At 41.0% G+C, this 25,945-nt stretch overlaps 1 protein-coding gene across 2 annotated transcripts in view; it reads left to right on the top strand.

Moving 5' to 3' along the window:
• The window catches only part of vps9d1 (VPS9 domain containing 1), a 43,920-nt gene that overhangs the window by 1,998 nt on the left and 15,977 nt on the right, over nt 1-25,945 (top strand). Inside the window, exons 2-14 of one of the 2 annotated variants that reach the window (XM_080027594.1) lie at nt 69-141; nt 2,432-2,635; nt 2,801-2,966; nt 3,300-3,411; nt 8,448-8,510; nt 9,197-9,249; nt 9,964-10,051; nt 11,650-11,735; nt 13,056-13,204; nt 13,611-13,970; nt 14,460-14,589; nt 18,422-18,627; nt 20,540-20,618. In XM_080027594.1, the coding sequence (XP_079883720.1) occupies nt 69-141; nt 2,432-2,635; nt 2,801-2,966; nt 3,300-3,411; nt 8,448-8,510; nt 9,197-9,249; nt 9,964-10,051; nt 11,650-11,735; nt 13,056-13,204; nt 13,611-13,970; nt 14,460-14,589; nt 18,422-18,627; nt 20,540-20,618 (1,769 nt within the window). Of the gene's footprint in view, nt 1-68; nt 142-2,431; nt 2,636-2,800; nt 2,967-3,299; nt 3,412-8,447; nt 8,511-9,196; nt 9,250-9,963; nt 10,052-11,649; nt 11,736-13,055; nt 13,205-13,604; nt 13,971-14,459; nt 14,590-18,421; nt 18,628-20,539; nt 20,619-25,945 lie in introns of both variants that reach the window. The other variant, XM_080027593.1, reaches the window with a different exon arrangement.

The following is a 25,945-nucleotide window of genomic DNA, read 5'->3' as shown; positions in this document are numbered from 1 at the left end:
TATTATGTCTACTGTAAACCATACTAGTCATATTAATAAGATAGTACATGATTGTCGCCCTTCTGCAGGAAGCTTATTGTGAATACCTCCGGACTATCAACTACATATCACATGCACTTTTGGAGGAGGCCGCCTCACAAAGTAAGATCTGACTTGTGACCTGCTTGTGACGTGTCTACAGTAACTGGTGATACAGATATGTACTGAGCTTTCCCATGAAATATCTCACCTCATGATTGTATATCTGCCTGTACTCAATTTGCATAATTTATAGAGTTCTCCAATTGGCCTTCAGTCAGATTTAAAAAAATGCTCTGTGTAATGCTCTAGCTATATACAGTATCTCACAAAAGTATGTACACCCCTCACATTTCTTCAAATATTTAATTATATCTTTTCATGAGACAACACTGAAGAAATGACACTTTGAAACAATGTAAAGTAGTCAGTGTACAGCTTGTATAACAGTGTACATTCACTGTCCTCTCAAAATAACTCAACACACAGCCATTATTGTCTAAACTGCTGGCAACAAAAGTGAGTACACCCCTAAGTGAAAATGTCCAAATTGGGCCCAAAGTGTCAATATTTTGTGTGGCCACCATTATTTTCCAGCACTGCCTTAACCCTCTTGGGCATGGAGTTCACCATGTGTTGAGTTATTTTGAGGGGACTACGGTGGCCCTGAGAGCTCACGGCACTGCAACATCAGAAAACACATGCAAGAAGAGAAAACGCAAGCAAATTAAGAAAACATCTTCATCAATTTGACAACACATGCGCACCATTTAGAAAACACATGCAAGGAGAGAAAACGCAAGCAAATTAAGAGATCACAACAGAAGTGCTTCTGTAAGTGTTTCCAGAGGACACAAGTTAAAAGTGATGCATATGTCCTACCGCAGATCACTTCAATAGGCTAATATCTGAATCATGCGATCACAATGTTAAAATAAATCAACACTTACTTTTTATGTAATTTTCCAACACCACTGACTGAAATCCGAAATCCGGTGCTTGCAAAAGGCCTGTCTGGACGTGTGCATCACTTTTAAGTGTCCTCTGGAAACACTTACAGCACTTCCGTCGTGTTTTCTTAATGTGCTTGCGTTTTCTCTTCTTGCATGTGTTTTCTAAATGGTGCGCATGTGTTGTCAAATTGATGAAGATGTTTTCTTAATTTGCTTGCGTTTTGTGTTCTTGCATGTGTTTTCTGATGTTGCAGTGCCGTGAGCTCTCAGGGCCACCGTAGGGGACAGTAAATTTACACTGTCATATAAGCTGTACACTGACTACTTTACTTTGTATCAAAGTGTCATTTCTTCAGTGTTGTTCCATGAAAAGATATAATGAAATATTTGAAGAAATGTTAGGGGTGTACTCACTTTTGTGAGATACTGTATATATAGCTCAGGACAATATAATATGGTCAGACCTGATGTCAGCAGTGGTGGGTATTCTGTATATCATATTCCTTTTGTGTGGGTTTGGCCCTTTTTCTCTTGTTAAATTAGAGGAATGTTGCCATAGAGACTAATCATATTAAGCAGCATTGAAGCTGAATCGAGTTTTCAGCTTTCTAACAACCTCTTGTGCCTGCATTTAAAACAGACCTACAGCATAATGTTCACCTTAAGCTTCTGTGTAAATATCACTGGTAATCGTGATCATTTTACTGAATTATCTTGCTGTCTTGTTTAAGTTGAATTTGTTTAGGAGAAAATACTTTAAACTAAATCTAAGACAGCACACGGTGTAGCTGCTATAGCCTACATTCTCTAAAAAAATCTATATTATTCAGCGACACAGTCCGTCCTCCAAATAAACAAAATGTCCTCTCAGATTATTTTATGATATGTTTGAACTGAGAGGAAATATGCAAGATTGGGTAGGATAACAAAATATTAGACTTCATAGGTTCAGGCAAGATGTACCTATTGAATGTATCCTTAATACATATTAAAAGTAAATACAGTAAAGACCATCTGATATATTGCAGCTATGTAGGTAACTAGTTTCATATTGTGTATTTGTAGGTGTGGGTTATCTTTATTGACCTACAAAGATTTAAAAAAATAATTTGTGCGCAGTCAGTTCCTGTCTGGACTGTGATGATGAAGATCCCAGATGAGGCTGATAAGAGAACTATAAACCAGGGCAAAAGTCTCTGTTTTTTTTGTTGAACATGTGGCAGTCAATGGGAGCAGTCCACAATGGCCTCCATGTAGTTAACCATTCCAACCAGACTTGAACTAATCAACTTGAATACAGTCGTTGATTGTTAGCATTGAAATTCAATCGGAATCCAAATAATGTAGAGACTTTTTTAGTTTAATCATCAGATCAAGAGGGATTTTCACTTCACAAACCCATTTCCATTGATTTTTATCTTTACTTTTTGTCTTGTGTTTCTGCGTGTCCCCTCTCTCAGAGGAGAGGGAGATGGTGGCGGTGGAAGTGGAGCGGATGTTGAGGCTGGCTGAGCAGTGTCTGGAGCGAGCCAAGTCCTTTATAGGGAGGAGCGTTGACCCCCCCGACCTCGCCGACCCCATCTCTACTTCCTCCTCCTGTTCACCTGGCCAATCGGAACCCCAATACACTACTGTCCTCCCAGACTCTATCACTGCAAACACTGGTTTGTCACAATCTCCAATCACAAGCATTTTCTTTTGATCACTGTTAACTTGGAGCTTGCCCCAGGGCTCAGAAATCAATACAAGCCAATGGCCCAATGTATTGTATAGAAACATGATACTGTCCTGTTAGCCGATTGGCCTCTTTTTTGTCCCTCTTGTCACAGTACCTCCGTCCGATACCAGCGTGGAGACTGATTGTAAAAGAAGCAGCCCAACAAAGACGGGTCACCGCAGGGTGTTGTCCGACGGTGGCGGGGAGCTCTCGCCTTTCCTATCTCCAGAAATCTTCCAGAGACTACAAACAGTACAGGCGCAGGACACAAGCAAAAAGTAAAGGCCAGGGATTTTTACGACAGATATCCCTCTGACTTGAAACAACAAAGCAGGGATAACAAGACACAATGTTTGACCTTTTATGCGGTTTTCCAGGTTTTTTAAAATGTTGCCCCTTTCATTGCTACACACTCTTTATGCCTAAGGGTCACTTTTTTCATTAGTCTTTATTGTAGAGAGACAAAGATATCCTTCTTATTTAAAATTAAAAAAATATATATATCATCCATGTTGATTTGAAATATTCAGCTGTCTCCACTCTCCACTGAAAGCAGGTGTTTAAACTGCTCCAAACTAAATGTAAAAAGATACTATTTTATCTTCCTCCAGGGAGCTAACACCCATTGAGGAGGCTTCACATTTGAACCAGAAGTTGAAAGCCAACTATGAAGCTCGTCTAGCAAGGCTCGCACCCGGCCAGGCCTGCCAGAAGACATCTTTGGTATGTGAGTGAGTGAGTGAGTGAGTGAGTGAGTGAGTGAGTGAGTGAGTGAGTCAGTGAGTGAGTGAGTGAGTGAGTGAGTCAGTGAGTGAGTCAGTGAGTGAGTGAGTCAGTGAGTCAGTCAGTCAGTCAGTCAGTCAGTCAGTCAGTCAGTCAGTCAGTCAGTCAGTCAGTCAGTCAGTCAGTCAGTCAGTCAGTCAGTCAGTCAGTCAGTCAGTCAGTCAGTCAGTCAGTCGGTGAATCTCAATTCAGGGGTTACAGCATTTGAAGACCGATTGCGTCATAGCGGGGCGCAAAGGCTTATTCCATTAGTAAGGCTCCTTCATATGCGGCTGAGAAATGCAGCCTTCGTTTCACGGTGTTGAAGGCTGCAACAGATGGATCCTTCGCGGCCTAACATATCCCAAGATTCATTGCGTTTTTTTCAGAGATGGCATAAAATAAAAATAAAAATAACTTCTTAACTTTTATCTTCCTTTCTTTTTTTCTTGTACTTTTTTTTCTTTTCGTCTGGTAGGCAACTTCTTTTTCTTTTTTCCTCCGTTGACAAGGCTGTCTCCGTTGGCAGCAATCAGGGTTGCTATTCATCACGTCATCACGCAAGGCAACGGCTTGTTACGCAAACCGGAAATGCTCGTAAATGGAGACCTGCGGAGACCGTCTCGTTTAACAACGCTCGTTCGGCCTTAGAATCGGGATTGGGATATAGCTTGTGAGTCAGTGAGTCAGTGAGTAATAGACCTGGGTGTTGGCAAAGGCCTTACGATATGATAGGCATCACTATAAATGGGTCACGATCAGATAGTATATGAAATGGATGTAGCATCCGGGCTGATCTCAGTTATTCCAACTGCATCCAATCGTCCTGGCCTATGCACGTCGCCATCTTGTCAGAGTTTGACTCCACCTCATTTCCTCTTGCCGAAAAAGGGTATTGATGTGACGTCGGGGGGAGGGAGATACGCCTGACACCTGAAACAAAAATAAGTTGTGTGCAAAACGTCTATGGCATGTGAGAGGGTCCTGTTCTGTGACGCCTACTTGCTCAGTTGTTCTGGGTGAAGCACATTGAGTCTGTGTTGTGCATGAAATGTGCTCTACGAATAAAATATGACATGAACACAAGTGAAACCAATTTAAAAAATTTGAAAATCCTGGTCCGAAGAAGAGAAAATCTATCCAGTGAGTAGCAGTTCTGTGGGAGAAAAGCCTTCTTAATGGCAGAGGTGGAAGGAAAGAGGTCTGACTGGTTTGAACTGGTAAAGGTATCAATAACTCAGATAAGAAGAGCATCTCTGAACGCACAACACATGGAACTTTAAACCACACCATGTGCCACCACTGTCAGCTAAGAACAGGAAACTGAGACTACATTAGGGACAGGCTCACCAAAACTATACAATAGAAGATTGGAAAAACGTTGCCTGGTCTGATTAGTCTCAATGTCTACGCAGCATTAAAGATGGTAGGGTCAGAATCTGGCGTGAACAACATGAAAGCATGGATCCATCCTGTTTCCAGTACCTTATTCAATCTATGCCATAAAATAATGAAGGCAGTTATATCAGCAAAAGTGGGCTTATCCTCCTATGCCAACACACATGCACATTGCACACAAAAAGCTGAATATGTCTGAGCGTTTGCAGTTGGTTGTGACAGTATTCACTTTTTTTTGTTAAAGGTGGAGTCAGCAGTTCTAAAGAACGCTTGTCTTCACAATCACTTTGTCAAAATCAGTGAATATCGCCTTACCTTCTGCTACCTGTCCGTACTCTGTGTGCATTGAAAAAGAAAATCCCAGCCTAAGCTCTGTAAACTGGTATAACTTTTTTACACAAGGTGTGTAAAAAAAAGGGGCCCACCATACTGTAGCTAGCAACATACCAGTTTACAGAGCCTAGGCTGTGTATTAACAGCAGATCTTTTTTTCCAGCCGTGCACACACAGTACGGACAGGTAGCGGACTGTGAGGAGATATTCACTGATTTTGACAAAAATAAATTTTGTCAACTAACATTCTCCTCTCCAGGATCGCTGACTCCACATTTAAATATGCTGTTCAACAAAGGAATAAAATGTGTCAACAATATGATAAAGCAATAAAGTGCACAGTGTGCTGTTCACTATGGACGCAGTAATATGTGTACCTGAGACAATGACTGTTGTGTTGTGTCAATGAGCATTCATCCCCTTTTTTAATGTCCAATAGTAGCCTCAGAACAGGTAATGTGTCCCAAATCAGGACCTGCATCCCCCTGAGACTACCTTTTATAACTGAATAGGGGAAGGTGGGGTGATTTGTGCATTTTGGAAGTTGCAAAACCCCTTGTTTCTAGAAAACCGTGGAAGAAATTGGAAATGTGACCACATATTTAAGAAGAGCCATCCATTTGACTCATCCTGTAAAGAAGGGAGACACAAGGAATAAGATATAAGCACATTTAAGCTCAAAAAACTGTGTTTTGCCTTTCAAAGTAAAATTTCCATGATCAAGGTTTTTTGATTATTGTGTCTGAACAATTATAGACACGTTTGAAAACATTTGACACATGTTTTAGTGCTTTGGTATGCTACACTTTGAGTCTATATAGTTAGCACAATGTCAACCCTAAATTGCTGCATCATGCCTATTATCCAAAATTCTGGGGATGGGGTGATTTGTGCGCAAGGGCCTGGGTGAGTTATAAGTAAGTAAGTAAGTAAAATGTATTTATAAAAGCACATTTATGACAGTTTGCACTGTCCAAAGTGCTGTACATAGTGCATTCAGTAGGTAAACAATGAAGGTAAAATAACAATAACCAAAATAAAAGACGTAAAGCCCATACATCCACATAAACACAGATAGTAGTGCAGAGGTAAGTAAGTAGTGCAGAGGTTAATGGGGAGGAAACACCAGGGTGTACATATGGGTTTTGAGCCTTGATTTAAAGGCAGAAATGTAGGGGGAATCACATTTGTCAGGTGGCAGTTGGTTCCACAAGCACGGAGCAACTAGTGCAAAGTACATTTCTGAGAGTTGTGCCAGTGGCATGGCTGTATACGCTGGTCACCAAAAGAAAGTGATTGTCTACAGTAGCTCAGAAGAGAGTGACATCTCAATTCCACTTAACGACACCACTGATGAGAGTTCAGATGGCCAGAAAGATGATGATGGTGACTTTGTCATTGTGACACAATGTCGCACAAATCACCCCACGTAGTGGGGTGATTTGTGCGACAAGACAACTTTTTTTCCGAAAGCTATATTTCTTAAACAGTTTATTCCAGATCCAAAGTTTTTATTGCCAGGGATGCACAACATCCTGAAATATATGTACATATTTGAGTTGGAGACATAACTGTCAAGGCCTCACTTTAAAATCACTTTGAGTAAAAAGTTGCACAAATCACCCCACCTTCCCCTACTATACATTAAAGATGACCACCGCTTTTGCCAAAAAAACTCTTTCTTTTAACCAACTTTGAATGACATAACCAGTTTGGCTCACAGTAACACCGTAAAGCTTTAAAGACAATTCTCCTAAACCTGTAGAGGTGGACATGATGGGAGCCAGGAATTGAACCCCACTGTTTGTGCTTGCATGTTAGCAGTCTGGACATTACGTTATAAAATCAAAGGATGATCAACAGTTGAATAAATGTTATTTAAATGATTAAATTATCGACTATTCTCCTGTTATCTTTGATCATGCATCTTGAGGTGACACACTGATTTGATTTATTCTTTCTAATTAAACTTCTGGATCATAGAAGTTACCATTGATATTTACATTTAGAAAAAATCTCACTCACGTGATTGCGTTTTTAATAGTTAAACTTCAAAATTCATCCTAAGCCAATAAGGAATCACTCGACTTTGCTTAAGTTTCAATTTCAACATTTGACATCCGGTGTGCTTTTATTTAGAATTTGGTTGTTGGTGAATACCTGAGTGAAGGGGAATGTGGCTGTAGAGATCGTTCTACCCATAGATAGTAACAGGTTCTACCACATGGGTAGCAGCTCTTGATAACGTCTCCGCTCTCTAGGATAACGTTTCACTCCTCCGATCTTTTTAGGGTAAACGGACAGTAAAAACGTTGGTGGGCCTAGTAACTTTTTGACATTAACGTCATATTTTCATTCGGTTATTACGCTGACCTGTGTTATGACGATAGGCCAATCTATATGTAGCCTAGTTTATTGTTTTTTTATTTTTTATATATTTTTTTAACTTATCACACAGATAGGCTGCGGATAATGTTTCCGCGTGAAAATCTCCGTGTATACTGGAGGAAACTAAGGGCGTTCGTTAAGGTAAATTTCATGTCTGCTAATTAACGCTACGAATGGGACGTCACGCTAAAGTCGCTAAAAAATAAGTTTTGAATTGATTGTTTTCATACCTTTCCCCCACCAAAAAATCACCTTCCTGAGGAGTAGGCCTAACGTTAAAAATTGAATATGTCAGCTCAAAATGCGCACTGATTGCGCAGCTTTTTTTGCACGTTATCTTATAAAGCAATATCAAATGTGCAGACTTCACGACTTTTCAACAGAGCTATTTTGCATTACTGTGGCAGACTTCACAGTAACTTCTCTTGTAGTTATTATTTTCATTCATGTTTGGTTTATATTATCATTTACAGTTTTGGTATTTTTTGTGGTGTGTTACAATATTCTTTGCAGTGCAGCTTGTAACATGGTCGGGCTCTTAGTCAGCTATCCATAAAAGCCTGTCGCATAATTTACTCACTTTGTCAATGGATTCTGTGCATTTTGGATGGGAAATAATAAGGAAGTGCCTTCACTGACTGTTAATAAACGATTGTGTTTCCCTCGGTATATGTCGGTGGTAGCTCCCTGGCCTCATATTTCCTCATTAATTTCCAGCCTTTTGGTTCTGCTGCGATGAATTGGATTAGTCTCCATAGAAACAATTCATAATTAATATATACAAGTTAACATAGTATCTTCCCTTTGGGTCGTATTTAGTTTATTGAATACATTTATTCAAACTGAGTAATCCTGTCTTGTTTTTTCCCCCACTGCAGACGCTCTCTCTCCAGCGGCAGCAGATGGAGAACCTCATCATTGCCAAAGCCAGACAGGAAGCCGTATCCTTCTGTAATGCTGTAATGCACCCCTGATCTTTACTGACAGTATGACGCATTTCAGTAAGGGCATTGTGTGACTGTGTTTCCCAAGTTTTTTGGCTCTACCTTGTTAAACAGTCCTGCAGAATGAAAAGGGGGGATTGTACATGAAAGATGACCTAGTGAGCAGTTTGTAAAAAAAGAAGAAGAAGATTGTATCTGGCTTTGGAATATTGATATTTAAATCAAAGCATTAAATGTTCATGGTTTTTCTGATTTTTCATGCACCACAAATATGTGATGATAGGATGTCCCTAAGTTAAAGGAATACTTCACCCATACGGAACCTGCGTTCTATCATTATAAAATCGCTATTATAATATAATGAATGAGGTTTTTCTTCCCTCAGTCTTCCCTTGGCCCAGCTGTCCTGTTAATCCTAACCCTACATTTTACCATGTGTGATGCCACGCATGGGAAAATGTAGGGTTAGACAGTGAGACCATTAAACACTCTTTTGGCCAAGGTTCAGGCTAGGATGAACCGATTTCTAAAATGTTTGCACATTTATACTACATAGGATCTCAGAGTTCAATACACCTTCATATTTCCACCAGTGAAGTAGGTCTTTAAACTCAAAGGCGTCAGCACTCACAGCTAACCCATGTGATGATTGGAAGTTTCCTTAATGTCTGTCATAACATTAGCTTCATAAAAAGATGGAGGAGAGAAGACTGAGGCTGCAGGAGGAGGCCAACAGGTAAACTATGATTCACTACAGCACACACGTAATCAGCTGCAATCTTTATTCAGTTTTTAGCTGCTGCCTTCTTTTTTAACCTCCCCCCAAAATATATGTATTTAAGTATCATAATGAATGTTTTTATATTTGGACAAACATGCTTGATAGATGATACAGCTCCCTTGACAGTGAGTCCAGCATGTATTGTCCTACTACCACAATCATTCAAGCTTGCAATCAATGCGGCTGACTTGACTTAGACTTTGGTATTTGCTTAATTGACATGTCTGATTCTAGAAATGCTGCAAACTCTATATTCAATCTTTTTGGTGATCATATTAGAAGGATCGGGGTTAGGGTTAAGCCGTGGTATTACCCATTTGTGCTGTTATCTAAGGGCAAATCACTAGATGTTTGCTTGGAGTGAGTCTGTATCAGCATCAACACAGTTAATGCGTGGAATAAATTAGCGTGGGATTCCTCTGTATGCTAAGTTCAGTGGTCATGGCAGCAGAAGTAAATGTTTGCTGCATAACTTATTGAACATTTTCTAATGAAAATAATAATCAAATTATCTTTTGTAGGGATAGTACATTCAGTATAGTCAATATCTTTAAACTATTTTTTTCCACAAATCAAATGAAGTGACTCTTAAGATTATATATATATTGTGTGTGTGTGTGTGTGTGTGCGTGTGTGTGCGTGTGTGCGTGCGTGCGTGCGTGATCACAGGAGATTTGCAGCATCCGGGGCCTTGACTATAGAGGAGCAAGAGCAGCGTATGCTCTATACCAATGTGCTAGAATATGAGCAAGATCATGTGAGTTTGTTTCTGCTGTTTCTAATACATTGGCCCTCATTTATCAACCTTGCGTAGACCACAAATGCAAGTTTGTAAACAGCATGGACTCGCAGTGCAGGCTGTGCCGGGTAGCCGATTACTTTGTTGGACAATTATTAGAAGATAATACAAATGCAGTGTTTGCTCAGACCGAAATAAAGATATTAATCACTTAAAAATGTGCAGCTTATGGTGTGCAACTGAGTAGGAGCACTGATTCAATAGTGCACACACCGGCCACTTAGGAGCGCTGCATGGGACTGCGTAAGGGCAGTTGTCTCCGTCTGGAGCAGCTGTGGGGACACTGAGGCACGGGGGCTGCATTAATTCAAAATGTTAGCCACAGTATTAAATATGTAGTGGGCCTACACTGCTCTTTATGATAAGAAATACACGGCACAACATTCAGCTTAACATTTTATTTATTTGACGCACTTTTTAGATGTTAGTTCCTCTTTTAATGTGTCATTGATCGCTTAAGCAAGCGATTTATTTCCACCGTTAACCGGTGTTGCACCGAAAGCTGTGACCTGTCAGAATGTGTGACCCTAGAGGGCGCTGTTCTTATTTCTTAACTGATTTCAATAGACTGTAGGCATATAACGACCCAGTCTCACAGTGAAATGTTTCAATAATTATGTTGGTCCACAGCTGAAAACATAGTTTCACAAAAACAGCCCTGCAATGAGAGATTATTAAGTTGTTTGCTTCCAATTTAAAATGATTGCGCAGTGGAAAAAGTATAGCCTACACATTTCACTGTGATGGGTAACTGGGTTGGTTACTCACCACCATCAAAAAACAATCTGACCATTTCAGTCTTTTCCTCCTCTACCACTTATATTATGCCCGCACCTCCAGTTGGTGTTGCATTTCAGAGCAGCAACACACTTTTTTAGTGGTGATTTTTGAGTCAGACCACTTTTTCTTCATCTATGTAAAGAAATGGCGACATATAATTGTATATGCTGTTTTATAGCATTTGAGCGATACTGATGTAAACCTCAAATGCAAAATCCTCAGATGGACATCGTTTGTTGTCAACACCAACGCTGTTGACCACAGCAGTTATTTCCTTCCTAACTGCTGCCTTCTGTCGTTCTTTGATGCCGCTTGTAATGCTCCGAAATGAAACTCTTTTTTTTCTACTTTCGCTGTTATTCTGTCAATTTCTACTTCAGAGAAGTTCCTCTTCTGTGCCGTAATGCGCATATCCATGTCGTAAAACCTCTGGGCGAGGCCTCTAAACTGAGAAAATATAGGGGCGTGATACGATCGTTTTCAGCCGCCGCATTTATCAATAATGGCCTGGCGTATGCTGAGATTGGCGAGATACGACTGTTTGATAAATCCCACGCAATACCTGGCGTAGGGAGGTATTTGCGCCAGAATCTGCACCAGTTTCCACGCAAGTTTGATAAATGAGGGCCATTATGTAGACAACAACTATAGAAAAAAAACATTGATCAATTTGGCATGGATGAATTTCATGTTGATCAGTTATATAACGAATTCAATCAACATTGAAATGGTAGATAATATTGCTGATAAGTAATTTTTACATTGTGTCTCCTTAGGAATGGCCTAAAGTGTGGAAAGTCAACATGAAGAAGAATCCTGACAATGTGACAGTAGTGTCAGGCCTAGTCTCCTGCCTGCTCAGGTAGTTGAATGCAAGATGAGCCTTTTGAATGCAGCTAAGGTGATAGTTGTGCTTTGTTTAGTGAAACATAAAAGCAGAGCATATTATCAGGGTTTTTCCTTTCTCAGAATGGGCCTATGGGGGGTGAGAACACAGAACAAAGTTGTTGGGGTCGCAACTGCAACAGTAAATGCGAAAAGTTTGTGAATTTTAAGAGCAGTGTGGGGTTGAGAAAGGGGAGTTTCAATGATTGTTTTATTACGATTGTTTTGTTTTCATGATCAAGGGAAGCAGTAATAAAAATTGAAATTGAAATGCAATTAATTGCCCAGCCCTACAAGAAGGATGACTTGTATTGGGCTGAACTAGTAACACATTTGGACAGCTTTTAAATAGCTAAATATATTCTACATTTTTATCATTTTGGCGCTGGTGATACCCCTTTGGGGGAGGCATAAAACCACTTTGGGGGGCGCCAAAAGTGTCACTATACAGGAAAAACCCTGATTATAGCATGTATCGTGGACCTTCTCCATCACTGGAGGTTCAAGGGTTTTTTCGATGTGTGATCCAGTTTTTAGAAACTGTCGGTGGGCTATTCTAGAGAGAGGATCAGGGAGTTACAAGTTAAAACGTTAAATTCAGTGAACACATGAAGGCCCCAAACGTCCTTGTTTGTACAAACATTGCTGAATATCTTTGTCAGTCATGTCCGAAAAAAAAACTGTAATATAACAATTTAACCTGATCTTAACCACTGGTCCTATATCAGTTTTGAGGCCGCAACTGTCGATCGACTGATTTTTCGGTGCATTTCCGTAAGTTACTCCCTATGTTACATCAGTCAGAATTACTGCACACACACACACCTATACAATCATTGAACTTAAACATTCTGCAGTGTTAATATTTATGAAAAGAACCTCAAGGATTGCTTCACCTGTCACCCCACCAACAGATTAGTTGGTATGTTCAAAGGTCACCTCAAACCGTGTCAATCCATGATGCTTTACACGTGTTTGGTTTCCCCTTTGTTCTCTAAATATCCTCATGTGTCCTCAGGGAAAAAAAGGACTGTTATCATGTAAATCCTAAAATAGTTTGTTTTATTTCATTTTACTAATTGTATATAGATGGAAAAAACAAAAATATGAATGATCCAAAACCATATCCCCCAGACTGCAACATGTCTGTCTCTAACTATACAGTACATCTGATTGGACTTTGCATAGCCTACAGGTTGCTGTCAACACCCTGCCATCACACTTTTTTGAAACAAGACATACAACATTTACGGGGCCAATAATTGATGATCAATTAACATTTGCTCTGTGTCTCCAGCCGGTCCGACCATCCAGTGGTGAAGCTGCTCAGGAAACACCAGTACCGGGTTTACAACAGGCTCTACCCCCTAGTGAGTAAAGGCCTCCCCCAGAGTCCTGCCCTGTCGCTGAGGCCTTCTCGCAGCACTCACAACCTGCTCCATACAGGTAGGGACAGAGGCCCTTTGTTTGAGAGCTTTAGTTTTTGTAAGAAAAAGTATATCTTGTTCATTTTTTCTGCTATATGTTTTTATTTTGTCTCGTCTGAGAGCTAGTTCTGTCCTTAACTGAATTAAAGGTGGAGTCAGTGATACTTACGAAGTGCTTGTTGACAAATTCACTTTCTGTCAAAATCTGTGAATATCTCCTCACGATCCTCTACCTCTCTTGTGTGCATGTAAACTGGTATATAAACAAAAGGTATTTAAAAACGAAGGGGGCCCACTGTAGCTAGCAACATATTGTTTACAGAGCCTAGGCTGTGTATTAACACTGGCTTTTTTCAGGTAATATTTACTGATTTTGACAAAAAAGTGATTTTTTAATTTATGTGAAAACATTGTTTAAGATACAGAGACCCCAAGGAAGCCAGCCAGGACCGTAGGCAGTAGTGTTGGTGTGCAGAGCTTCAGCACTGCCTCTTCCCACTCCATCTCTCAAGACCTCAACAACCCCAACTATGAGGACGAGGAAGGAGAGGAGCCTCACACACAGGCCACATTGGACAGGGAGAACTCATTTGAAGACCTGGAGCAGTTCCTGACCCACTTGGACTGGGCCCCAGCCCACGGCAGCACAGAAGACACTGGCTCAGAGCTGACCTGTGACGGTTCCATACAGCCAGAGCAGGGAGAGGGAAGCATACAGGAGCTGGAGATGAGAGCACTGACAGAACACCTGAAGGCCACCGTCAAAGACATTCATATTGCAATTGGTGAGCATGAAGATAGAGGTGTTTTTGAATGCGAGGAACCTGTTTTACCCATGTTGTTGGATGTTAAGGCTTAAAGGTGCACTATGCAGTTTCAGTGAGGGGGGATGTGTTTCCATTTGCAGAGCCTAATTTCTGTTGTGTAACCGTTTAGAAATGTTTCTATACGTTCACACCCCTACTCACATGTAATGCTTAGTATTAATTGATCCTATCATCATAAATCAAAACAAAAGTGTCTTGAGGGACCTCAAACTAAACGGCAGTGAAACAGTAAACTTATCAGGAGGCTTTCTAACTTCAAACAATGTTCCAAGCATACAGTTTTCCTGTGTGGATTTTTTTTTTATTCAGTTATGAGAATAAACCTTAGACAATGTTGACTTCTCTGATAAACCCAAAGTTACATACATACTGTATCTTTAATATTATGTTAACACAGTGTAAAAGGCATTGGATATTCAATGTTTGGGATGTTTGTTTATGTTTCAGATCAGCTCCTGTCTCTGTGTTTGCTATCCTTTGAGTGTCTAAACACAGCCAGCTCTAAGGACCTGTGCCTCGCCAAAATAGAGGAAGTCTTCTTCACGCCCCTGTGGAGCGCCCTGCTGGCTCTTTTCAGGTAGTGCACACTAAATCCTTGTGACATCAAACATGTTTTCATACTTTTTAAGTGTAGTCATGCAAAAGTCAAATGTTCAGTGCTCTAGTTAGATGGACTTGATTGGATCACTTAACTATGCAGAAGAAGAACTGTGGGTTGGATCCAACATGGAACTGTTCCATGGTTGTTTACCATTAACGTTTTTGTTAACATTTCTAAAATGAAAGAAATAAGAAGTTCATTTTTAAATATATAGTATACTTTGTAAATTGTAATGTGGAACTATACATAAACTATATTCAGTTAACAATGCAACAACTTGCAGCTATGAAATTACAGCATTGAAGGCTGCTAAATTATGCTCTTAAATGCAGGAGTCAGAGGATCAGGCTATGTGTCATGTGTTCTAATAAATTAAAATAATTGTGAGATTTCTCCCCCATTGATTTTACAAAAACGTATAGCACTAACATGTTCATGACCTACCTAGAAATACAGTGTGGTTGAGGTCTCTAAATGACCAGCATGTGGCAGTGCTGCTCTGAGTGTGTCAGACTCTTCCCAGCTGCTGTTGTTATTTATCAATAAATAATAGACTCTTTAAAGCTCCCATATTTTACACTTTTCGGTACTATTATACACCATATTATATGGTCTTAGTGGTCCCTAATACGTTTTTCTTTAATTGTTTGCTGAAAAAAACTTTCAGATAATTTATTGTAGGGGAGAGTGGCCTAAGTTGTGCATTTTGGAAGTTGTGCCACCCAAGAAATTGGAAATGTGACCACATATTTAAGAAGAGCCATCCATTTGACTCATCCTGTAAAGAAGGGAGACACAAGGAATAAGATATAAGCACATTTAAGCTCAAAAAACTGTGTTTTGCCTTTCAAAGTAAAATTTCCATGATCAAGGTTTTTTGATTATTGTGTCTGAACAATTATAGACAAACATTTATTTGAAAACATTTGACACATGTTTTAGTGCTTTGGTATGCTACACTTTGAGTCTATATAGTTAGCACGATGTCAGCCCTAAATTGCTGCATCATGCCTATTATCCAAAATTCTGGGGATGGGGTGATTTGTGCCAAAGGGCCTAGGTGAGTTATAAGTAAGTAAGTAAGTAAAATATATTTATACCAGCACTTTTATGACAGTTTGCACTGTCCAAAGTGCTGTACATAGTGCATTCAGTAGATACACAATGAAGGTAAAATAACAATAACCAAAATAAAAGACGTAAAGCCCATACATCCACATAAACACAGATAGTGCAGAGGTAAGATAGTTAATGGGGAGTAAACACCAGGGTGTACATATGGGTTTTGAGCCTTGATTTAAAGGCAGAAATGTAGGGGGAATCACATTTGTCAGGTGGCAGTTGGTTCCACAAGCACGGAGCAACTAGTGCAAAGTACATTTCTGAGAGATGCGCCAGTGGCATGGCTGTATACGCTGGTCACCAAAAGAAAGTGATTGTCTACAGTAGCTCAGAAGAGAGTGACATCTCAATTCCACTTAGCGACACCACTGATGAGAGTTCAGATGGCGAGCTTTGCAGGCAAAACCACCTAGGCCTTGTTTAAGAAAATTGTCCTTCAATCTTTGTCAACTATTTACTTTATTTACTTTAAATACACCTTAAATAAGTGATTGTCTAATGGATGTGTCTTGCATTACAGTTTATGAGATATATATCAATGGCACAATTCACCCCATGGTATTCTCTCCAACCGCACAACTTACACCACACCGGGGGCAAGTTGTACAACAAGACAACTTTTTTTCCGAAAACTATATTTCTTCTACAGTTTATTCCAGATCCAAAGTTTTTATTGCCAGGGATGCACAACACCCTGAAATATATGTACATATTTGAGTTGGAGACTTTACTGTCAAGGCCTTACTTTAAAGTCACTTTGAGTGAAAAGTTGCACAACTTAGGCCACTCTCCCCTACTATGCTGATGTTCAGCTAATCTCACAATGGCCTATTTTTTAAAAAGAGCTGCAGCTCCCCACGTAAATATACAATCTTTGAGCTCCCCCCGCCCCCTGTCCGGAAGCGAAGCCAGATACGCCTCGCCCTCTGTCTGTCAGGGCCGTGGACCAATAAGAAATAGGGGTGTGGGCTGCACAGTGGAAGCCTCTTGCTTTCCAGTTTGTGAGGTCAGAAACGAGGATAATTCTGACTGGAGTATATTGGGGGGGAGGGGTGGGGGTTTCAGAAAGGGGGAGAGTGAGAAAAGGAGAGATTGTTATTTTTTAAAATATTTTGGCAGTCTCTAGGCACACCGTGGACCCATGGATATGTTAGAACTCGGGCTGTCAAGTGATTAAAAAAATTCATCTAATTAATTACAGGCTCTGTGATTAATTAATCTAAATTAATCGCATACTTTTATGACACTTTTATACCTGTTTATAAACAGCTGTATAGCCTACTACAGTTTGTTTCTCTCTCTCTCTCTCTCCGTCTCTCGTAACTTCTGTCTCCTCCCCTCAGCCAGCTTTATACAAAAAAACAAGCAGACTAAATGACGACTTTCCATCTCCCACAACAGACAGCGCTGCACTGCCACCATTTCGTAGCCTACTCATAGGCAAACATATTGAGACACACACACACGGGGCGGGTGGTTTATGTGAGACAGCTAGTAAACAAAATTTGAGGAAGATTGAGAGATAGGCCTACTGTTTTGAACCTAGCCTACATTGTTGCACCCACTAAATCAATAATGCACAGACACTGCGGAGAATTAAGTAAGATGTCTTCCTACCTTCATGCTTATTTGCCGAAGCATCCCATAAACCGTCCATAGAGCCCTCGAGTCGGCCCCTTTCCCCTGCTTCCCTCTTTATTCTCCCTTTTACCCGCGCGCCAGCTATAGGTGCAGCTCCGCACCACTTTTGCACCCTCCGACCACCACCTCAAACATACAGCAGTCATACACATTCACACGAGGCAAGGTGGGTGAAGTGTCTTGCCCAGGGACACAACGACCATGACACAAGTGGCCGGGCGGGGATCGAACCGCCAACCCTAGGATCGTTGGCCAACCAGCTTAACCACCTGAGCCACAGTCGCCCCAAACCTTCTTCCCTAATTATGAAACATTTCTTTCTTTGATGTACCCAAACAAATCTTCATAGACCCTGTTCATTTACTTAGTATTGTCTTCATAACAGGACAAGTTCAGGCGTGCAATTAAACATAGTCAGTGATTAAAGATAATTCTTGTTGTTCGTATTCATACTGTTTTATTTATTTATTCTCATTAATATAAAGGGCTGGGTATTTTCAATAACCTCCCAATTCAATTACATTTTGATAATTTATGTCACCATTCGATATCATTCAGATCACAGGGACGAATATATATAATATTCTGTATTCTTCAACCTTGACGTCGTCCATTTATTCCTGATAATTGGACACCTCGTCGGGCATTAACCCACTTATACCACAGTCACTAACTAAATAAAATAGTAATTAAACCACTAATTTATATTGTCATGCGTTTTTGCAGTCAAAATATAAACTTTTTTTTTTTTTTTTTTTTTTTGTGCCATTTTTATGCTTTATTGATAGTGTAGAGACAGAGTTGAAATGGGGCAGAGAGGGGAGTGACATGCAGAGAACGACCGCGGGTTGGAATCGACTATTGTAAGGTATCACTTGAAACAGAAAACAGGAGTAAAAGTATTTTGTTATAAGAAGGAATTTTTTTTTTATAATGAATAAGAAACAGCAACTTTCACCCCAAATGCCTGTGACTCACTTACAAACATCCATTGTTCAAATGTTATCACTGCCTGAGTTTTCAACGGTCGGACTTTCTTTCTCAGGAAGGTCCACAGGGAAAGGGAGCAGGCCTTTGAGACCAGTATGAAGCTGTACCGGGATGCTTCACCTGGAGATGTCGGTGTTCCCTCCAAACTGTTCCCCCAAGATCCTGCCATACTGCAAGGTTCCTACCCCTATGAGTCTGCTGTTCAGGAGCTTAAGCTTCTCCTTACAGACTGCTGTCCACAGAGGAAGTTGGAATGCATTGGTGAGTCAGATTGTGTTTTTCCCCCCTTTCCCACACGAAGGACAGATAGCTTTCTTTGAAAGTATTAATTCAGCCCGAGGGAGACACATCCACCTTTTTATGACATCAGACATGCTGCTGACTACTTATCTAATATACAGTATCTCACAAAAGTGAGTACACCCCTCACATTTCTTCAAATATTTCATTATATCTTTCCATGCGACAACACTGAATAAATGACACTTTGATGCAATGTCAAGTAGTCAGTGTACAGCTTGTATAACAGTGTAAATTTACTGTCCCCTCAAAATAACTCGACACACAGCCATTAATGTCTAAACTGTTGGCAACAAAAGTGAGTACACCCCTAAGAAAAAATGTCCAAATTGGGCCCAAAGTGTCAATATTTTGTTTTGCCATCATTATTTTCTAGCACTGCCTTAACCCTCTTGGGCATGTAGTTCACTAGAGCTTCACAGGTTGCAACTAGAACCCTTTTCTACCCATTCATGACGACATCAAGGAGCTGGTGGATATTAGAGTCCTTGCGCTCCTCCATCTCCCATTTGAGGATGCCCCAAAGATGCTCAATAGGGTTTAAGACTGGAGACATGCTTGGCCAGTCCATAACTTTTACCCTCAGCTTCTTTAGCAAGCCAGTGGTCGTTCGGAGGGGTGTTTGGGGTCGTTATCATGTTGCAGTACTGCCCTGCGGCCCAGTTTATGAAGGGAGGGGATCATGCTCTGCTTCAGTATGTCACAGTACATGTTAGAATTCAATGAACTGTAGATCCCCAGTGCTGGCAGCACTCATGCAGCCCCAGACCATGACACTCCAACCACCATGCTTGACTCTAGGCAAGACACACTTGTCTTTGTACTCCTCATCTGGTTGCCGCTCCACACTCTTAACACCATCTGAAGAACCAAATAAATGTATTTTGGTCTCATCAGACCACAGGACATGGTTGCAGTAATCCATGTCCGTAGTCTGTTTGTCTTCAGCAAACTTTTTGTGGGGTTTCTTTTGCATCATCTTTAGAATAGGCTTCCTTCTGGGATGACAGCCATGCAGACCAGTATGATGCAGAGTGCGGCGTATGGTCTGAGCACTGACATGTTGACCCCCCACCCCTTCAAGCCCTTCAGCAATGCTGGCAGCACTCATACGTCTATTTTCCAAAAGCCAACCTCTGTGTACGACGCTGACCACGTGCACTCAACCTTCGTAAACTGGGCCGCAGGGTGGTATTGCAACATGATAACGACCCCAAACACACCTCCAAGACGACCAGTGGCTTGCTAAAAAAGCTGAGGGTAAAGGTTATGGCCTGGCCAAGCATGTCTCCAGACCTAAACCCTATTGAGCATCTTTGGGGCATCCTCAAACAGAAGGTGGAGGAGCGCAAGGTCTTTAATATCCACCAGCTCTGTGATGCTGTCATAAATGGGTGGAAGAGGGTTCCAGTTGCAACCTGTGAAGCTCTAGTGAACTACATGCCCAAGAGGGTTAAGGCAGTGCTGGAAAATAATGGTGGCCACACAAAATATTTACACTTTGGGCCCAATTTGTAAAATTTTTCTAAGGGGTGTACTCACTTTTGTTGCCAGCAGTTTAGACATTAATGGCTGTGTGTCGAGTTATTTTGAGGGGACAGTAAATTTACACTTTTATACAAGCTGTACACTGACTACTTTACATTGTATCAAAGTGTCATTTATTCAGTGTTGTCCAATGGAAAGATATAAAGAAAAATGTGAAGAAATGTGAGGGGTGTACTCACTTTTGTGAGATACTGTATGTATATATAATTTTTTTCTCAGTGTGTCAGGCAAGCCATTTTGTTACATGGTTTAGTTGCAGACCATTAGTGTTCTCTTGATCCAAGACACTGCTTTGATTTATTGCTTCTGCTCTGTTTGGTTCTAGTTAGAACATTACGGCTGATATGCGCCTGCGCTGAGGATTACAGGTGTCTTCACGAGGCGGACTCTTCAACCGCTGCCATGTGAGTAAATCATCGGCTATAGCACTTCCTAACCTTTTGAGTGATTTTATATTTCTGCAGACCAAAAATAACTGTCTGGGACATTATGCATGAAAGGGTTAAAACTGGTGGAATACACTGAACAGTTTGGATGGTTAAAGGATGAGAACAAAGTACAGAGCAGTGTAGAATTGTTTGTGTTATTATTTTAGTTGAATTCCTCCAAAGTGCACCTCATTAAATTTAAAAAAACAACAGCGCTTTCTTCTTTGACTCCATGCTTCTGAGGGAAGTAAAGACTGTCCCAAAGTCCAGTGGAAGGACCCAAACATCATTTAAGAGCTCTGTGCCTTGATAGTGGGCCATGTCAGGTCTCATCAGTGCTCAGCTCAGCCTGGCACAGCAGGAACTCTCTTAGGTCTATTGCCCCCTATGGAAGCCTCTTCCTGGCCAGGCCTGAAAAGTGGGTCGCCCCGTCTATGTTTGGAAAGAACCAGAGCCAGACTAGAGGGCATGGGGAAGGAGAAGAGAACAGAGAGAGGGAGAGTTTGTTGAATTCATGTGTGTATACACAGTCAGACAAAGGCTCAGTGGGTTGTATCACTCATTATGGATCATTTCACAAAACCACTGTGGAATCAATTAAACATTGTTCAGTGTTGACACCTATGGACTGAAACACTGTCAAATAGATGGATGCAGAGGAAGCTGTACGGGATGTTTATCTTCATTTTGATACTTCACATCATCAAAGAGAGAAAGCAGCCATGCGCTTACAAGCAATCTGTTCACTGCCATGTTTTACTCGTCTGTAAGTTAGTGCACTGAGGATATTTATTTTTTTGCAAAGCGTGTCGGGTCGGAGCGGCTCAGAGCGGGACAGCTCGCTTTTATAAATCTGGGTGGGGTTAATTGTAGGATGGGGTTAAGGCTGGAAGGCGATAGCCGCCGCCAGAGTATGGGTCAAACTGTCGGGCTGTGGAACAACTGTGGTCAAGCCAGCGGTCTCTTGTTTTTGCTTGGCCAAATCGTCCGCTTCTTTATTTATTCCCCCGTGCTGTGAGCGTATTACGCCGGTAAATGCGACAGTGTTGGCCACGGCAGCGGGATCATCCCTATGTTCCCCGGGTCATATGTTCCCTGTTTTCCCAAAAAGGGTCCTATGTTCCCCGGTAGCAATACACCGTGTTCCAAATTATTATGCAAATTGGATTGAAGTGTCATAAACATTTAATGTTTTGTTTTTCAATTAAACTCATGGATGATATTGTGTCTCAGGACGGCTTGGATCATTGAAATCAATCTCATACACCTGTGATAATTAGTTTGCCATGTGAGCCCAATCAAAGGAAATCTACTTAAGAAGGACGTTCCACATGATTAAGCAGGCCACATGTTTCAAGCAATATGGGAAAGAAAAATGATCTCTCTACTGCTGAAAAGCATCAAATAGTGCAATACCTTGGACAAGGTATAAAAACATTAGATATTTCAAAGAAACTGAAGCGTGATCATCGTACTGTGAAGAGATTTGTGGCTGATTCAGAGCACAGACGGGTTGGTGCAGATAAAGGTAATATGAGGAAGATTTCTGCCAGACAAATTCATTGGATTAGGAGAGCAGCTGCTAAAATGCCGTTACAGAGCAGCAGACAGGTATTTGAAGCTGCTGGTGCCGCTGGAGTCCCGCGAACCTCAAGGTGTAGGATCCTCCAGAGGTTTGCAGCTGTGCATAAACCTATTATTCGGCCACCCCTAAACAATGCTCACAAGCTGAAACGGTTGCACTGGGCTCAGGAATACATGAAGACTAATTTTCAAACAGTCTTGTTTACTGATGAGTGCCGTGCAGCCCTGGATGGTCCAGATGGATGGAGTAGTGGATGGTTGGTGAATGGCCACAATGTCCCAACAAGGCTGCGACATCAGCAAGGAGGTGGTGGAGTCATGTTTTGAGCCGGAATCATGGGGAGAGAGCTGGTAGGCCCCTTTAGGGTCCCTGACGGTGTGAAAATGACCTCGGCAAAGTATGTCGAGTTTCTGACTCACCACTTTCTTCCGTGGTACAAAAAGAAGAATAGTGCCTTCCGTAGTAAAATCATCTTCATGCATGACAATGCACCATCTCATGCAGCAAATAATACCTCTGTGTCATTGGATGCTATGGGCATAAAAGGAGAGAACCTCATGGTGTGGCCCCATCTTCCCCTGACCTCAACCCTTTTGAGAACCTTTGGAGCATCCTCAAGAAAAACATCTATGAGGTTGGGAGGCAGTTCACATCAAAACAGCAGCTATGGGAGGCTATTCTGGCATCCTGCAAAGATATTCAAGCAGAAACTCTCCAAAAACTCACAAGTTCAATGGATGCAGGAATTGTGAAGGTGATATCAAAGAAGGGGTCCTATGTTAACATGTAACTTGGCCTGTTAAGATGTTTTTGATTGAAATAGCTTTTGATTTCACTAAATATGACCTCCACATTCTGCAAATTCAACAAATGACCATTTTTAGTTCGGTAACACTTTATAATAACTATCCGTTGTAACTCGTTAATAGATCATTAGTAAACTCTTAATTAATGATTATTAATGATTTGTTAAGTGTTTGTTAGCAGTTTGTTAAGGATTTATAACAATGGTAGATAGTTAATAGCTTAATAATTGAATCAGTTCATCTGGGAGGTAATCCGAGATTAACTGATCACGTCACGTTCAAGTAGTCCATGGCATGCACAGTGTGTATTGAGTTTATTTAAAAATATTTGAAAATGGGGCTGCCCTCAGTTGCCCATGCACTGTGTATAGTCTATAGCCTATTTCAGCCTCGTCCCAGATGAACTGATTCAATTATTAAGCTATTAACTATCTACCATTGTTATAAATCCTTAACAAACTGCTAACAAACACTTAACAAATCATTAATAATCATTAATTAAGAGTTTACTAATGATCTATTAACAAGTTACAACGGATAGTTATTATAAACCCTTTAGTTCTTTACAACCTATAAAATGTTTTGAAACTCTGTTGTGCATAATAATTTGGAACGGTGCATTTTGAGTTTTTAATTAAAAAAAAAATACTGTTATCATTGGGAGGTTTGTTCAATAAAATTTGAATCCTACTTTAACGGTTGATGACTTGAAAATTATGCTGACTGTCATTTGCATCGACTATTTAGGAAAATCGGAAAAAAATATAATTTGCATAATAATTTGGAACGCACTGTGCATACCCGGGAACATAGAACCCTTTTTTTTTAAAGATTATTTTTTTTGGCATTTTCAAGCTTTATTAGATAGTACAGAGTTGAAATGGGGAGACAGAGAGAGAGAGAGAGGGGGGGGGGGATGACCTGCAGTAAAGGTCCACGGGTCGAATTTGAATCCGCGACCACTGCAACGAAGGTAGGAGCCAATATGGTACGCGCTTTATCCACTATGCCACCGGAGCGCCCCAGAACATAGAACCCTTTTTAAAAAAAAGGGTTCTATGTTCCCCAGTCACATACAAAGCGGGGAAAATAGGACACTGGGAACATAGGTAGGCTCCTGTGGCAGCTAAGTGACGTCGTAGCAGTGGGACACAGAGTAGCCCACTGATTAATTGAGGGAAAACACCACACAATAAACAGTGCTGCGCCGTCATTTTTCGCCAAAACACAAGACTCTGGGGCGCTCCGGTGGCGTGGTGGATGGAGCGCGTGCCATGTTGGCTTCAGCCTTCGTTGCAGTGGTCGCGGGTTCGAATCCGGCCCGTGGACCTTTACTGCAGGTCATCCCCCCTCTCTCTCTGTCTCCCCATTTCAACTCTGTACTATCCAATAAAGCTTGAAAATGCCAAAAAAAAACTAAAAAAACACAAGACTCTTCACTCTTGCCGAGGTGACTACACACGGTGGTTTAATGCGGAAATAATCATTTCAACCAATCAACGGACGGCAGTGTGTAGCTCCACATTTTCGGCACCCTTTCAGCCTGGTAACCCAATGGAGGAGTAAAATGGGAGCAGCTTTGGCTCACTTATTTCCGGACCCTACCCAACTTTGAAAAGCCAAAATAACTGCTCCGACCCGACCCGCTCTACTTGGTGGAAACGAGGCATATTGTACACGTAGGCTAGATACTGAGACTTCCAGTGAACACATGAGTAAAAACAAGATTTGTTTTTCCATGGTGTGTGGGGGGATCTTAGTCCTTGAATAGAAGCATTTGACTTGATTGTTTAAGAGCCAGTCTCAAGTTAAGGTTAAAACACTTTTTATTTGGGCTTTTAAACATTTGACTTGAAACCAATGGGATATGTCACCAACCTTTTAAAGGGGTTTATGTGTGTAAACATGCACATCATTAAATATTTGAATATCCTCTGTATTGTGTAATGCAATTTACAAACAACCACAGCAGAGAAGATACAAAGAGTTATCTTGTCTTTTTTCATACACCCTTTTCCTCATCGCTTTTTCTCTTCTGTTGGATCCGTTAATGTTTGAAGAGAGTGACTGAGGCTATTTCTCCTGCTCCATATCTGTCACCTTGCATTGGCGCACGTGTGTGTGTGAAGTGACCAGAGACAGCGGAGTAGAACAGTTGACCGGGCACTGCACTTCTCAAAGCTTTTTATCCCCAAAAAGTGTTGACATTTAAGGGTCTTTAAGTGTGTGCTCTTGGTACGCTGAGATATACAACTACGGAAATGTAGTTCCAAGAAATAAAAACTGAACAATGGAGATTCATTTTGTTACCTGGAAACATGAGTCAAACATGGCCGAAACACAGAAGATTGATTTCTTCTTGTTTATTTTTAAGAGACCAAGAATATACAATCAGGATATAATATGTAAAAATGTGTAAATAGAAGCCAGCATTTCAGAAGGGACATCTGGTTTTCAAAGCGAACTCTGGCACTACTGCACAGATCCAATTTTATTTTTACAATGTCATAATCTAGCCAGTGGCCACTGGCATCTCTAATTAAATACAACTTTAATTCAGAAGTGAGCTCTAAGCTCCTTAAAGATGGTAAATATGGACTGTGTGCAGTACGGTTCGGGTCAGCAAGGTAACCCTAGATCCGACTTGTGTTTCCACTTCCGACCGCACCCTTACTTGGTAGGGGGGGTTTATGCCACACAGCGATAGACGCAGTCAGAATATATACAGTCAGAGCCCACAGCTACGTAACTATGGTGTCATCATTGCAGTGGGACATAGTGAGGCCCACTGATTCATTCAATGAAGAAGAAAAACGGCACACAATAAAAAAAAAAGTTGCACTGACATTTTTCTCTAAACACAACACTTGAGGTCGCCGAGGTGATTGCACCTGTCGGTTTATCATGCACAC

Source organism: Ammodytes marinus (assembly GCF_949987685.1).
Source record: "Ammodytes marinus genome assembly, chromosome: 5".
Lineage (NCBI taxonomy): Eukaryota > Metazoa > Chordata > Actinopteri > Uranoscopiformes > Ammodytidae > Ammodytes > Ammodytes marinus.
Note: the sequence above shows the minus strand (reverse complement) of the source record. Positions and strands in the feature narration are given on the sequence as shown.